The 15983-nt window shown below is 48.1% G+C and overlaps 1 protein-coding gene across 1 annotated transcript in view; it reads right to left on the bottom strand.

Moving 5' to 3' along the window:
* Nucleotides 1-537: 537 nt before the first annotated feature.
* The window catches only part of trpc5a (transient receptor potential cation channel, subfamily C, member 5a), an 80235-nt gene continuing 64789 nt past the window's right edge, over nucleotides 538-15983 (bottom strand). The window contains exons 14-18 of the mRNA XM_086196822.1: nucleotides 15165-15360; nucleotides 14507-14716; nucleotides 12341-12382; nucleotides 10699-10788; nucleotides 538-7665 (exon numbers count right to left, since the gene is read on the bottom strand). Coding sequence (XP_086052948.1) covers nucleotides 6652-7665; nucleotides 10699-10788; nucleotides 12341-12382; nucleotides 14507-14716; nucleotides 15165-15360 — 1552 coding nt within the window. The 3' untranslated portion in view covers nucleotides 538-6651. The remainder of the gene's footprint in view (nucleotides 7666-10698; nucleotides 10789-12340; nucleotides 12383-14506; nucleotides 14717-15164; nucleotides 15361-15983) is intronic.

Raw genomic sequence — 15983 nt, 5'->3', positions numbered from 1 at the left:
TCTGAAAGACTGGAGCGGATGTCAATTAAACCTCAGCAAGTCCTCGTCTCTGAAGGGGTCTAAAAATACCCCTTGGTAGCAAGCCGGCGCAGGTGTTCCTGCCCCAAACCAGCACCGCTTTAAAGCAAAAGCTTGTCCTCACAGACAGGAAGCAGCCCGTCTGTTCACTGGAGGGATTTTTTCAAAACAGACGACATCGCTTCAGGTGCCAGTTCACCTCCGAACACATGACAAAGCAGTTTTCTGTCTCCGAACAGTTTGGTCCTGGGAGCCGACGCGCTCATAGATGCGCGGCTTAACGCAGCACCACCAGACTCAGCACCATGTCACGTAGACCACCTTCACGCAGTGGCCATGTTCCTCTGGTGGGCGCTTAGCCATGTCTAGTGTTACCTCTTCACCGCACAAGAGGAATTAAAACTGGACTCAATACACAAACTAGTTTGAAACAATGAGCTGAGCAGTCATGGGTCACATGACCTTCCTTTGTACTCAGCAGATATAAAAAAAAAAAACACTGGCTACAACATTGTTTTCTAAGGATGCCTTTATTAAAGAGTCAACAACGTGCGCTAGCCGTCCGCTTCTAGAAAAATAACACAGTCATACATTCATCCATGTGGAAATCCAAAAAACAAAGGAAAACAAGGACAGGTTTTATTTTTAAAGCTCAAAATCCCCTTTGCACGGTGAGAGGGGGAACCTGAATGATGCCACATGTAAATGTGTGTGTGTGTGTGTGTGTGTGTGTGTGTGTGTGAGCAATGTTACCATTGTGATGAGTAGCAACAGCAAATTTCCAAAACCCACTTCTTTTTGCAAAAGAACTTATTTCAACAAACACTTAGCAACCAATGTGCTGAAACTAGATTACTGATGAACTGGAACGTCTCCACCAGCTGGTGGCACAACCGGACCATCCAGACTCTGGAATTTACTTTTTTGAGAACCTCATGTCATGCAAACTCACTCCAGAAAGGCCTTTGGTTCTGAGCAGAGGTGAACATGTGGAGAAGTGCCGTTTGTCAGCCATCTTGGCCAATAAGGTGACTGGTGCTTCACAAAGACAGACAGAAAATCTGCAGTGCAGAACAAAGTCTTCACTGCAGATTTCTCCGCTGTTGTGTTACTCTGCTGTTACGTTACTCTGTTGATACGTTACTCTGTTATGTTGCTCTGTTGTTACATTACTCAGTTACATTGCTGTGTTGTTATGTTACTCTGTTACATTACTTTGTTGTTACATCGCTCTGTTGATGCATTGCTCTGTTACATTACTTTGTTGTTAAGTTACTCTTACATTACTGTGTTGTTAGGTTACTCTGTTACGTTGCTCTGTTATGTTGCTCTGTTGTTACGTTACTCAGTTACATCACTTTGTTGTTACATCGCTCTGTTGATGCATTGCTCTGTTACATTACTTTGTTGTTACGTTGCTCTGTTATGTTGCTCTGTTGTCACGTTACTCAGTTACATCACTTTGTTGTTACATCGCTCTGTTGATGCATTGCTCTGTTACATTACTTTGTTGTTACCTTGCTCTGTTACGTTGCTCTGTTGATGCATTGCTCTGTTACATTACTTTGTTGTTACGTTGCTCTGTTGATGCATTGCTCTGTTACATTACTTTGTTGTTACGTTGCTCTGTTACATGACTTTGTTGTCACGTTGCTCTGTTACGTTGCTCTGTTGATGCATTGCTCTGTTACATTACTTTGTTGTTATGTTGCTCTGTTACATTACTTTGTTGTTATGTTGCTCTGTTACATTACTTTGTTGATACGTTGCTCTGTTGATGCATTGCTCTGTTACATTACTTTGTTGTTACATTGCTCTGTTACATTTTGGACTGTGAAATGGATGGATAAGTTATTAGAGCGTCAAAGATTGACTAGTTTATGTTACCTACCACATTTTGCTTATAAACTGTTGTCTTGTCTGTACCAACATCTCCTGCACGTCTCCTCCCTCCTCACCCTGAGGTTTCTCAGATTTTTCCCTGTTAAAGGTTTTCTATGGAGTTTTTCCTCAGTCGATGTGAGGGTCTGAGGGCAGAGGATGTTGTTATGATGCCATGAAGCCTGGAGACAAACTGGTGGGGAAAACAGGCTACAAAGAAAACTGTCTTGGCTTGTTTCACTATCAGAAACTGATCATTCTGTTCTGATCAATAAAAGACATGCGTGGTTAAATTATCCAACCACATTAACAGGAAGTAGCCAGACGTCCCTCCAGAAACATCTGACTCATTCTGCTTAAGAACAAAAACATTCTGGCTTGTTTGTCATATCATGATGATGTAATATATATAAGAGCAGACCTGCATCAGTTTATGATTAAAGCCGTCATCCAAACTGGACATTTTCCACGTGTAGGATGCTAGCTGGAGGGCTGCTGTGTCACTGAGCAAAGGGCTCATGGAAGGCAGTGAACAGGACAGTCGACACTGACAATAGTGATCATGCTATATATGTTCATAGATTTGGGGACAATGTGTGTGTGTGTGTGTGTGTGCGTGTGTGTGTGCGCGGGGGAGGGGGGGCTCCTGGTCTGACCTGCAGAGATAAAGAAGAGAAAACTTTATCCTCTGTTTTATAGTCATTCATTTGACTACAAGCTTTAGAAAATTGTGACACATCATCAGGGGGCAGCTGTGTGGTCGTGGACCTGCCATTGAGCTGCCAAGCCAATTCAAGCTGACACACGTATGTGTGTGTGTGTGTGTGTGTGTGTGTGTGTGTGTGTGTGTGTGTGTGTGTGGATGAGGGTTGTGTTTTCACAGCTTCACTTGGGTGACTCATTTCCTGATCACATAAATCTTTAAAGTCAAGGACGACCACTGGTTTAACGTGTGTATCACGTATGAAATGAATGTAAGGCAAAGCACGATTTTGTGTGTGTGTGTGTGTGTTATTAAAGTGGACTAGAGGCTGCAAAAGCCTGAAAAAATTTATTGTCCCACTGGCAGCAGGTCAGTGGACATATATATATGTGTGTGTGTGTGTGTGGGAAAGAGCGTGAATAAAACATGAGAATCGTCCTCCTGCAGACACACACAATACTGTCGTGTGTAGTTGTGTGCATTTATGTGTGTTGTTCTGTTGCCCTCAAAAACTCAAGGCTTTACTTTCCTCACATCATCCAACCGTCTTAATACCAAAACGCCATCATGGCCACCATAACTACAGAATCGTTGATCAATCTGATGCCCCCCCCCCACACACACACACACACACACTCTCACTCTCTCTCTCTCTCACTCACACACACACACAAACACACACACATTTTGTGTCTCTTTGTTGTCAATATTTATCAATCAGGGGCTCAACAGAATCTAATTATGGATCGGTCAGATCGATGACCCTCAGTGGCGCGCGCGCACACACACACACACACACTATATTGTAAGCTAAAGAGTTTTCACAGGGGGATTAGACAGGCCTTATTGATCCATCAGAGTGATTGTCCCGTGTGTGTGTGTGTGTGTGTGTGTGTGTGTGTGTGTGTATCAATCGAATCAGCTACTGCTTGGAGATAAAACTCTTGTGTGTGATTGATTAGCGAACCTTCAGCTCAGGGCCTGATTACAGGGTGGTGACATGGCAGCTGGTTGCCATGGAAATACAATCCAGACATCCAACATGGTCGCCTCCTCACCACAGTAACCTCTTAGTCTTCACAGTGACCCATCACCAGGTTGTGGAGGAGGTTCTGACCTCATCTGAGGTGAGCTGATCCACCCAGGAGAAGAAGGAGGTCAGCGAGTGAGAACATGTCATTTCCGGTTGCTAGCATTGATTCAAATTGCGTATTATTTCAGTCAGCATTCTTCACTCCTCCTGCGTGGTGCAGCTGTCACAATTCCTCCCAGCGTCAAACAACAACAAACTCTGAGCTAGCTAGATAGCTAGCCAGCAAGCTAGATAACTAGCTAGCAAGCTCGGTGGATAGCTAGCCAGAAAGCTAGATAACTAGCCAGCAAGCTAGGTGGATAGCTAGCCAGCAAGCTAGATAACTAGCCAGCAAGATAGATAACTAGCCAGCAAGCTAGGTGGATAGCTAGCCAGAAAGCTAGATAACTAGCCAGCAAGCCAGGTGGATAGCTAGCCAGCAAGCAAGAAAACTAGCCAGCAAGCTCGGTGGATAGCTAGCCAGCAAGCTAGATAACTAGCCAGCAAGCTCAAAGGATAGCTAGCCAGCAAGCAAGATAACTCGCCCGCAAGCTTGGTGAATAGCTAGCCAGCAAGCTAGCTAGTAGCCTCTTGGACATGTTGATAAAGATTTACATCCTAAAATGCTATTTTGGGTCATTTCAGTAATCGTTTCCAAATACCCTCCAAAGTTGCCTCACCACCCCAGGAGCAACAGGGCTGTGTAGAAACCCTGGATCCGTCACCGGGATGGAAAACTATTCCGCTGTGACATTCTGGTTACAGGATGTTGAGAGTTTAACCACGTCGCCATGGTGACAGACATGACATTTCTGGACTCGGTAAAGGGCCGCCTGCTGAGGCAGCTGGTGGGGAGGTAGCAGCATCTCGCCGCAGGGGCATCACGGCGAGACAAGAAATTAAATTTAGGATGTAAAGAAGAGAAATAAAGAAGAGAGGTTTGTGGAAAAGTGTGCAACTCTGGAGAAACCTCATCACGGGTAAAACATTTGGCCAGGAGCTACTCAACACACCCACTGATATCTGTGTGTGTGTGTGTGTGTGTGTGTGTGTTATTTGATCAAACATGCATAATTTCTCTACTTCACCGCTGACAGTCCTATATTATACCAGAGTAAATTCAGCTTCTGCTCATGCCAACCTTTTTCTTGAAGGAAAGGAAAAGAAAAATGGTGAAATTTCATCTTTAAAATTCGATAGAAAGGCAGATCTGTCCCTTACCTCCCCCGTCCCTCCTCTCCCAGTTTTAAATCCCTGCGTTCTCAACAAGCGTAATTCGATCCATCATTCGAAGGAAGAGCTGAACGAGAAGCCAGAACACTGTAGGCAACTCAAATAGAAGCAAAGACAGTCTTTAGAAAACAGAATAGTCCTCGTTATTATTATTATTATTATTAGAAGTCTCTTATTATTATTCGGGTTATTATTATTACTAGTATAACTGTTATTGGGGTAAAATAAAGTTCCTTGGCCCTTGTGGATGCAGAGAGAGAGGCTATCGACAGCAGAGTGATGGTCCGGGGAGTTTAGGCTACTCCAATTTGTCCTGGAAAAGTTTGTCGAGTTTAGATTTGGGTCCCGTTCCTTTTAAATTCCAGAGCTTCTATGACTCCGTGTCTGATTGGAAGGGTGGTTAAAGGGAAAGAAAAAGCCTCATAAAAAAAGGTCCTTTGATTAAATCTCCAACGTCCCTTTGGCTCCGTGTAACTCCGTGTAGTCATGCGTGTTTGAATCTCCCAGAGGAAAGTTGTACTCTCCTTATACGTGGAAAATGGCAGATGTCTATAACCCGTTACTGTTGACCTAAACATGAATAAGATCCAGACTTGATGGAAATAGTCAACAACAAAAGTTACCAGTAGGTAATATTCCTATTGTTCTAAGACGTTTCAAGAGAGAGCCAGAATATCGTGGATTATAAACTAGGAAGGTCACACGAACGCAACACATTAGCCTAGAAAAGCAACGTATTCTCATGAAACATGCGTATGATATCTAACAGAAAGTTATGCACAACAATTCGTACATAATCCTACGAATGTCCTGCAGCACAGCACCTACCTCCCTCCCCAACGCTTCAACGGACATACTAGCGAATAACGAGAGGTCGTGGCTGCGATGCTAGCGCTGCCTCCCACACTGTGGTCCGGGTTAAAGAAACATAGCTACGACAAATCACCAGAAAAGTTACTGCAATCGCTCCACCGCCATGCCAGACACACCTGGTTTTCTCACAGGGGACATGGGTATGCATGTCCGGACATCTCGTGATATATTACCTGGTTTTCACGCCAGAAACACAGCTGCGAATGTTCCCAAGTTTTGTTGAAAATTCCACTTTTTCCTACCAGAACGACGGCTGCCAAAGTCCCGGCGTCTTGCTAACAGCGCCTGGGTCTCTCATCGGTGTCCTCGCCAGAAACACACCTGAAAACGTACACCAACCCAGAGCTCTTCAAAGACACGCAGCTGTGCAAACGCCACCTGGTTTTCTGGCGAACTGACTTCTGTCTCACGATTACGTGGATTTCATATGAATTGCAGTGCATTACTTTTCATAGGAATAACAACAAACAGCCTGAGAGGAGACATATTAGTGACCTAACGTTAAGTCTATGGAACATGCCGGAATGGCTCAGTAAGAGACAGTAATGTGGATCTACTTCTAGCACGTTAGCTTCTTCAGGCTAGCTTTAGCTCCCTGTCTATAGTGCTCAATAACTCTTAAGCTTGCTAGCTATCGGGCTAGCGGGCTGTGAACTGACAGACACGGACATATGAGCCGTATTCACACAGATAAACATCTGCCATTTCAGACCCGATCCTGCAGGCGTTCCCACATCCGTCGCTGACTCCGTCACGTTTTGTTAATTCCAGAGAAGATCCCGTGAGTCCGGCCGTCTGTCCTCTCTCTCTGTCTCTTTCCTTTTGTGTTCAACCATTTTGCAAACAAAAACAGTCCGCTTGTCCCTCGCTCCTATAGCTGCGTGGTGACCGAGTCTTCTATGACCTCGCAGCTGTCCTCTATGACATCATCGCAGGGTCCCACCCACCCGCCCATCATCATCAACCCTCTCCCTCCTCCATCCACGCCTCCCTCGCCCGCTCCTCCCACGCCTCCACCCTGGAAAACGTCCTCGCTGGAGTCCAGGAGGCGCGAGCTGGACTCGGACATGTTGGAAGCACAGTGCAGTGATTGGCAGGGACACGGGGGTGGGAGGGGCAAAGTCAGGAGCGAGTCCCGCCCGTTCGTTCTCCGTGGCGAGAATGAGGGGTTATTGATGTCGACTGAGCGGCCCACCTCGTTCAGGTGCGTCTCGCTTCTGGTCACGTTACTGAGTCCGAAGTCAGAGTGGCTGTGGGGAAGGAGCAACCCGTCAGAGATGGTGTAGGACGGTGGGGACTGGACTGGGAGGGGCATGGGCGGGGCTTTGCGCTTGGAGCGTGAGAACAGGTAGGAGAGGCGTCTGAAAGAGTCCGTCTTGGTCCTGGGAGCCGAGAGCCGCTGCAGCCGGCTGCGTGTACGAGCGAGCGATGAGGATAAGGAGGATGAGAAGGACGAGGACGGGGAGGGGAGGACGCTGGTGGAGGATGGAGGGATGACGGTCGTCTTCAGCCCGTTGCTCTTTGGTTTCCCCTCCTCCTCCTCTTCCTCGCCCCAGCCAATGTCTTCCTCCAGCTCCCCCTCCTCCACCCCGTCCCCTGTTTCCATCGGGGTCATTCCAGAGATGGACCGCACTAAAGCTGAGACCCCCAGCGTCGGTTCCGGTCCTGTGTCGTCCTCCAGCGGGGTCATGAAGCTCACGCCCTTTGACTTCTGGCATCCACCACCGCCGCCGCCGTCACCTGATTCGCTGTCGTCCTCGGAGGCCATGGCGCCGTCATCTTTCGTGGTCTCACTAGAGGAGGAGTAGTGTCGCCGAGGAGGACGCCGGTTACCAAGGAGATCCAGAACCTCGTAGCGGAAACTGGAGATGTCTTGCTTCAACTCCTGCAGAGACGGATGGACAGAACGATGCTCATTAACATTTTCATGAGTGTTTTGCACGTTTTCATGAACTCTTTCTTTAAAAACACACTCGGAAGCGTTTTAAGCTGCTAAGAAAGAGGAAGCGTGGGACAAAACGTGTCAATGAGCAAAGTCAGAAGTCATCTGAGTGTGCGGCTGAAAACAGACGGTAACAGAAGAAGAAGAAGACTTCCTGTCCAGCAATGAGCTTTCATTACAATTCTACAATTTCATTTAGCAGACGCTTTTGTCCGAAGCGACGTACAAAACAAGCAAGAATTCAGACGGGAGGGGAAACCTTAGGAAGTACGGCCAAGTAAAGAAGTCGCTTTTTTAAAAAAGCCTCTCAAAAGTGTAAAATAAATGAAAAAACAGACAAATAAATGTGCACATTTTTGCATGCGCTTCTTTTTGTCTGCCATTATTCTGCTCTGTGTTTGTTTTTCTCCATGCTACGTCCTGCAAAAGCACAGCAGCTTGTGTTCTTTTTAAACCGTGGTCGTTTTTCCTCTTCGTCTCCTCTGTGTTCTGTCTTGTGAGGTAAAAATACTCCTATATTATCTAATATTGGTTTGTGGATGTGAGGGACGCGCAGACGCGAGCCCGCCGCTACGCCTCAGTTCGGCCTCGTGAGGAAAATCACTTCCTGCTTTAGAGCGAACCAACGTCTGACAGCCAGGCTGGAAACACCAGAGGAGCGAATGTTGACGGGGGAGGGGATGAACGAGGAGGAGGAGGTTAAAGAGTCGGAGGGTGAAGAGGAGGGTAAGGACTCCACAGGGTGGAGGTGAAGAGCGAAAGACTGATGTCAAGAGCCACGCAGAAGTGAAAACGAGACAGAGAGAGTGGATTAGTGCCAGCGCCACATTTGCGAGGCTGAAGAGGTCGTGAGGGGAAAACATTCGCTTTCTGTGAATGGATCCTAATAAGCAAACGGCTTCATTCTTCACCACCTGCTGGGGGAGGGGCGTTCGATATTCTAATGACTTGGCTTTTCTTTGTTTACCCTCAAGAGTCAATACTGTTAAGGATTTTCCTCTCAACCTTTTCAGCCACCGACCAACTACAACGCCAAATCATTTTAATCCTCTTCTTATTAACGTTTTACACAAACAGCTCCTATTGGTGTTGCACCAAACCTCATTCAGAAAACGAGGGTTTTTAAAGCCCGTGTGCTTGTCCTCTTGTGGGGGACTTCACGAATCCAGGGTTCTTACTTGGTACAAATCAGCATCATGATGTCGTTGCTTCTGCATCATTTTGAAGTGGTGCTTCTTTAATATCTCAGTTAAATCAGCAGTTTCATCGTCTGCTGCCTCTGGACAGTGACACAGACCCGGTCACACCGCAGTGCTCACCCCTGGACGACTCTCATCAGTCCAAGCTTGCAGAGTTTGGCGTTATTTTGGAGCGTTTATCTCAATAAAGGTTTTGTTCTTCACTGCGGCAGGAGATCAGGACCTGATCTGTTCTGCTGAGCTCATCTGGACCACCGCTGGAACACCGGAGGATCCCACCATCTCAACCTCAGATTTGTTCCTTCGGGCATCAGTACGTGACTGATGACCAGGATCGAAGCAGAATTAGACGAACGGACGCAAGTGGCGAGGCACGTGAGCAGCCTGCACTAGCAGGTAGTGCTGCGCCGTGTTTTGGTTTCTCAGGAAATGAACCACCCTTGTTTTGAACTGCGGCAGACACATCCGAGCTGGCAGGGAACTTCAGAACCGTTTGGTGACGCAGGGCTGCTAGCTACCGAGCATGTCTGGCTACTCGCCATGCTAGCTGGGCCTTCGGGCTCTCTGGCCTGCCGGCTCTCACTGCGCCACTAAGAATAACCGTACCCGGGTGGATCACGCTGAGGTTCGCCCCCTGGCTTGATTTGCTCCTAGAGGTTAAACATGGGATGATGTCAGAGAGGCGACGGCATCGCTCACTACCCATCACCGGCCAGCGCTTGGTTTACGGCTAAAACAGCTTAGATCAGCAAATTTTTGGCTTCATGCGGATAAAATGAGCTAAATTACACGCCGATGCTCCCACCTAGCAGACGCTTGAGTGAGCGTCAGCAGAGGGTTCCTCCCCTCTGCCATGGGAGAACGCTCGCCATTCTCCCTATCCAGGCCCAATAAACATGAACGATCCAGTCAAACTCAAATCTCCAGGCTGGTAATGGCGGCGCGTGGGGGGGGGGGGGGGGGGGCTCTGAACAAACCGGCCTGAGCAGAAACGCCGTCATCTGGAGAACGCCGTGTTCACTGCGTCACTTGCATGGTAATTTAGAACACGCCGTATGTGGTTGAAACCATCTGGGAGCAACAACAACGCTGCATTTTAAATGATGAATGCAGCTTCTACCAACATCAATCAAGTGTTTTGCTCTTCCTCGCCATCACAACTCCTTCCTCTTCCTCACATGTCAGACGGGATGTAACTGCAGCGCACGTGGCCGCCATCCCGGGAGACGCTGATGTGCCGCCGCATGCACTGGATGTTAGTTACACATTTTAAACCCTCGCTGCCTATTTGTGACTCCTCGTCTCTCATAAACGCACACACTGACAGTCCGGGTGGCGAAGGCATTCGCCGCCGCATGCACCTGATGTTGTTTTTGCAGTAAAAAAAGCCCAAAGGAATGTTCCACTTCAAAGCGCCAGGCTGAGCTCCAGAGGCATCATGTGACACGAGCTCAGGAGCTGAAACAGCTCAGAATATTTTACTGCACGGCGGATTTGGAGAATCATCTCTCCTCGAGGATTATGGACCGCAGAGCTGCGGTATTGATCCGGAATTTCTCTCCTGTTTGGCCTCAAAAATTGAAACGCTGCCGTCACGGAGGACGCCGCCACAGCTGAATGAGACGTTCTCTGCTCTGTCTTACCCGCTCGGTTCCTCCTCAGTTTAGAACGTAACAGTTCAGAAACAATCTCCAGCTTCAGCTCCTCCAGCCGTTAGTCAACACCCGCTGGTTTGGCGTGTAAACTGTCACCATGACGACCACCTCTCAGCACCCACCTTGAAGTTCTCCTCCGTCAGCCCCTCGTCCGTCTTGGCACTGCGAATCATGGCTGCCACGTACCTCTTCACCAGGTTCCGGATCACTTCCTGTTGGGGGACAGTTGCCATCGTTACTGAGGTCAACGTATCCTTGTTGATACTCACGTCCTTCACGTGTTTGCATGTCAACCAGTTTAAATATGTTATAAAACACCAGGTGGGCCTTTATGGCAGCATCCAGGGATCACATCGATTGACATATCGATGTCGTGTTTGATGTCTGATCAACCTGGTGAGCAGCGACACAGGAAGAACCAATCACATGTTCAGTCCTGGAACCACGTGCTGCAGGAAGAAACATGTAATATGGTGAAATCTCTATGATATTGGTGAGAGGTTAGCTAGCTATCTAGCTAGTTGTAGCTAGCTAGATAGCTTTCTAGCTAGCTACAACTACATGTCCGTCTGCAGCTGTCCTCATGCTCTCAATTCATTCACAGACCGGTGGAGTGGTTCCAGGGTCAAACTCAAGATCCACTCAACTGGAACCCTTTGGACAGAAGTGGGTGTCCACCACTGATGCCGCTAACGGTGTCAGAGTTATAGGGAAGACCTGTGTGTGTGCGTGTATGTGTGCGTGTGTGTGTGCGTGTTTGTGTGTGTGTTCCTGTCAGCATCTCCTGGGTCTGAACCTGCAGCCTGGTGGCGGCAGCAGCAGCTCTCAGGCAGTCGGAGGGATTTAAACGTCTCATTAGGTGACGAGCCAATGAGGCGGACCCCCCCCCTCCATTCACTGACCAAACACGTCTCACCAGCATTTGGTTCTCAGTGGGTGTTAAATTAAACCCTGACCCACAGCTTCAGCTCTCTATCTCTTTTTCTCTCTCACAAACACACACACACACACACACACACACACACACACACACACACACACACCTCATCCTCCCACAGTCAACACCTGTGACTGCCAAACAGGACGGACTGGCGTGCTGTCACTCTCCGCCTTGGCCAGAACACGCCACACACGCTGTTCAAGTGAAGGACAGATCCTTAATAACACGGAGGGACATCGGACCGCCGCTGCCAAATATGAAGCACCCGGCATTTGTAGGCGCTGTCAGCGCCGAGGTGTCAGAATATAGGAGACTGGTCTCGGTCGACTTGCTGGACATCAGAATGAGGCTCACGCTGCCAAACACGATGAAGAGTTTCTGGGTCCCATTTAACTGGAACGCTCACCACAGCTAACGTCACTGCTGCTGCTGAGACTCTCGTACACCTCGTTTCCACGCACGCCCTCCACTGGGGCTGATACACAATCTACCGCTAACATTAGCCTGAGGTTGAGAGGCTGGTTAGGTCTGGATCCACACCTCGATCAGTCCAATTTCCACACTCCAGGGATAGCAATAGCCTGTTAGCCCACTCATAGCCAATTAGCTCCACAACTTCTTATCTCAACATATTGGGGGCAAATACAAGACTGAACATAAACTGAATGAGGAGCTTCACACATACATCAGAGATCACATGTTTCTGTGGGGTAGTAACGGACCGGGGGGGGGGGGTATCAGTCTACAAATTCCAGATGTGTGGAAACCAGGCGAGATGTTGTCGAAGCACACACACACACTGGTGAGGCAGTGCCAGTACACACCTGGTAGTGCTGGTTCTGGATCAGGCTGTCAGCATGGCGCTCCTGCGGGCAAGACAACAGACATCATGTTAGACTCAGATTCGGTCGGTTCGTTACATTCCAGCCTTCACCTTTTGTCTTCCGTCGTTTGTATTCACTCAACCCAACATGGCCGATCCTGGAGATTTCTCCCATCAACCCTGGAGGGGGCTGAGATTCTGACCAGGATTTGTTGTCTGGACATCAGCAAGTATTTGTTGATTCAGCTTAAACTTCACCATGCTAAGCTAACCAGCTAACTGGTCTTGTATAGGAAATGAAGCAGAGGTCTTGTGCTGGCCTCCTCCTCCCAAGGCCTTTTCCCCGCTCCTAACGTGAGCTGCCATGATCAAAAATGTAGGACATTTTTAAATAAAGCAACATTATTTGACAAGAGCAGGATTAAGAGATCCAGATTGTAGGATAATTATAATCTGCAGTATGATGGAGCTGGATTTCAACCCTCTGAGCACTAAAACCAGCAGGCGTGAACGGCAACAAGCAGCCAAACTCACAGTTTATCACAGCCAGAAGTTGTGAAGCAAAAACTGCTTTCCACTTTCCGCGAGTCCTTGAAGGGAGAGGGTGACGTGAACTCGAGACGACAAAACTGAATGAGCACGTTCAGCTTTATTATTGTGGTTCATGGCATTCAAGATATCGCACAAACGACACGGTCGGTCCTGATGAGATGCTATGAGAAAAACTCAAAAAGAAGCCATGATTGATCCAGCTGAGACCTGCGGTCATGTGACAGGAGTCATGTGACCTTACAAACACGTAAACAGTTTCAATCTCCTGGGCACTTGCACTTTATTACATGCAATGATTCCACGTTTCCTCAATTTTTGTCATATTCTTAATGTCAATATGGAGTTCAGAGGCTCAACAGAAGAAACACGATCATGACGTGACTTCAGGGCAGTACAGCGTGTATTTTGCAAGGAGTGTAGTAAACATGTCATCCAAATACTACAAACTTCACTGCATACACCGTACACAAGGTTCCTCTACATGTTCTCCATGACAGCGCTTCACCTCTCTGTCTCCATTTCCTCGTCATCCACCCTTCTCCTTTCTCTTCCTCTCTCCCCATCGCACATTTACAAATAGACACATTTGTTTTCATCCTCTCCACACACACACACACACACACACACACACACACACACACACACACCTCGATCAGATCTCTGCAGCGCTGTGTGGCTCTGTGAACCTATGTGGGCTGGTTGGCTTATATAACTCAGCTGACTTCAGATTAAGTGAATATGCCAGTTGCACTGCGTGTGCATGTGTGTGCGTGCGTGTGCATGTGTGTGCATGTGTGTGCGTGTGTGTGCATGTGTGTGTGTGTGCGTGTGCGCTGCTTGCTCACAGCCTCTCAAGAGGAATGGACTGTTAAATGTGTTTATCAGGACGTGTTTATTTGCTGATGTTCCGTGTTCGTATCGAAGCACAGCTGATGTTCTTCCATGCGTGTCTGGATCTGGCACACGAGACAATCAATCCAGCGAATGCAGGTACGTACACCAGGTAAACATGAGGTATAGACGAGGTATATATGAGGTATATGTACCTATATACCTTCAAACAGACGGCGCCAGCCCCAGTGCATCCTGGATGTCTGAGGCAGCAGCGTTGATCCATGTTTCTGTCCTGACACGTGACAAAGAAATCCCTCACATTGGTTTACAAACCTGAAACCAGAGACCTCAGTTTCCCCAGAGGAGCTCTGCAGTCTGAGACCCTCCATCAGGGTCGGGCACCACTTCCTAAACCCGTCTGTTTCTCTGGAAGTGGAACCTAACCTGAGTCATCTGATGACCTGGAGGATCGGTGCTCTCCTGGTGTTCCTGCCTGGGAGTACTGGTACCACACCACAATGACCAAATGTGCGTCTCAGTGCAGACGAGCTCTCCTTGAAACTGTGAAACGGCCTCCACGTAGCAGGTCTGCATGTGAAGTTTGGCCGGCTGACGTGAGGCGAGTGCAGCGACGGCCCGTCGCCACGGCAGCAACGTTGTCTACACATGTATGAATAAAAGTCTGACACCGTTTATCGTTTGGTTTGGTTTGCAGCTGCATAGCAGAGGACGGCAGCCGAGCCCATGTCTGACGCGGTCGGCGCCGCAACACCTTACTCACCGTGAACTCCCGGAGGTTTTCACACTTGTGTGTGTCGTCCCCGGGCGGCTGGCCTCTCCTGCACAGCTTGTTGTGGAGCCACATGAGCAGGTACCAGATGGACTTGGGGCTGGGGATGATGTTGAACGGAGGTGGCAGCGTCCCGCCCTCGTCGAAGTAACTCATCCACAGCTTGGTGCGGGCAAACTTCCACTCGATGTCGGCGTGGTCCTGGAGGAAGTCATGACATGATGCTCACTGACCTGGTAAGGCACCAAGTAGGCAGACTGCTTTCACAATGACTGCACTCTCGTGCCCGGCATGGTGTCACGTTAAAGTCAGGGGGAACAGATGATGTCACATATGGTTCCCTGACCCCGCCCCCTAAACCGGGACTCAACCTGCGGCTCGCGTCCTCATCATACGTCCAACAAGCCGTACAAGACGAGGTTGGTTTATCACGCCCTCAATGTGAGGCAGCCTCAGAGGTGGAGCTGCAAATACTGAGTACTATGTGTACTTGTACCACTACTATATTTATAAATGAAGCAATGACACGTAGAAGACGTGACACCAGTTTTGCCTAAATAGCTAAAAGCTTCTCCTCAAACTAAAGCATGGCAGCGACACGGTGGACGCAGCTGGAGGTGTGGTAGTAGGAGGTCGAGTGGTTACTTACGGCGATGAGCTGGTAGGAGTTGTTCATCATGGCGATCAGCATGTTGAGCAGAACCACCAGCGAGATGACGTTGTACGTCCCGAACATCGTCGCCCCCACAAACTCCGTGAACTCATGGCGGGCCTTGACGTTGGTGACGTAGAGGTTCAACAGACCAAATATCGACCAGAAGAGGGACTGAAGAGTCTCAAACAACCTGAGACACAGAAACAAGACTTTTGTGTCGGTGAAAGAATCCCACCAAAGTTTTACTGACACAAAAGTAAAAAAAACAAACAAGAAGTGAATGAATGTCATGCTGTTTGTGTTCACAGCGCTCTAATGCATCCCTCTGGTGTGACTCCAGAGTGGAGAGAGCCTGCCACGTATATTTAGCTTGAAGCTAATGGACACGGATGGCAAACAACAGCAAAACTGCCCCAAACAAAAGTTACTTTAAGTCCTACTCATGAGAACCACTAGAATTAATCACACAAGACTCGTGTTCCATCAAGGTAGGGATTAATCAAAGTTATTCATGTTACTTTTGTTGCAAAGTCAAGCTAACAGAAAGAAAACTTCTGTGCTTCCACCACTGATTAAGTTACTGAATAAAGATAGCAAGTGATTGTGCAGTTATCATGAGCTAACATTACACCCCTACTAGTTACTATTACAATACTACTTGCTAAAGTTACACCCGACCAGTTAATTACACCCCTAGTCGCTAATATTACTCTACTATGAGCTAGCGTAACACCTGTATGAGCTAATATCACACCTCTAATAGATAACATTACACCTCTACTAGCTAACGTTACACCTGACTAGTTGATATTA

The sequence above is a fragment of the Aulostomus chinensis genome, chromosome 24, assembly GCF_037954235.1.
Source record: "Aulostomus chinensis isolate RoL2024-O1b breed Wild chromosome 24, RoL_Achi_v1.0, whole genome shotgun sequence".
In the NCBI taxonomy this organism is placed as follows: Eukaryota; Metazoa; Chordata; class Actinopteri; order Syngnathiformes; family Aulostomidae; genus Aulostomus; species Aulostomus chinensis.
This window is presented reverse-complemented; position numbering and strand designations above follow the sequence as displayed.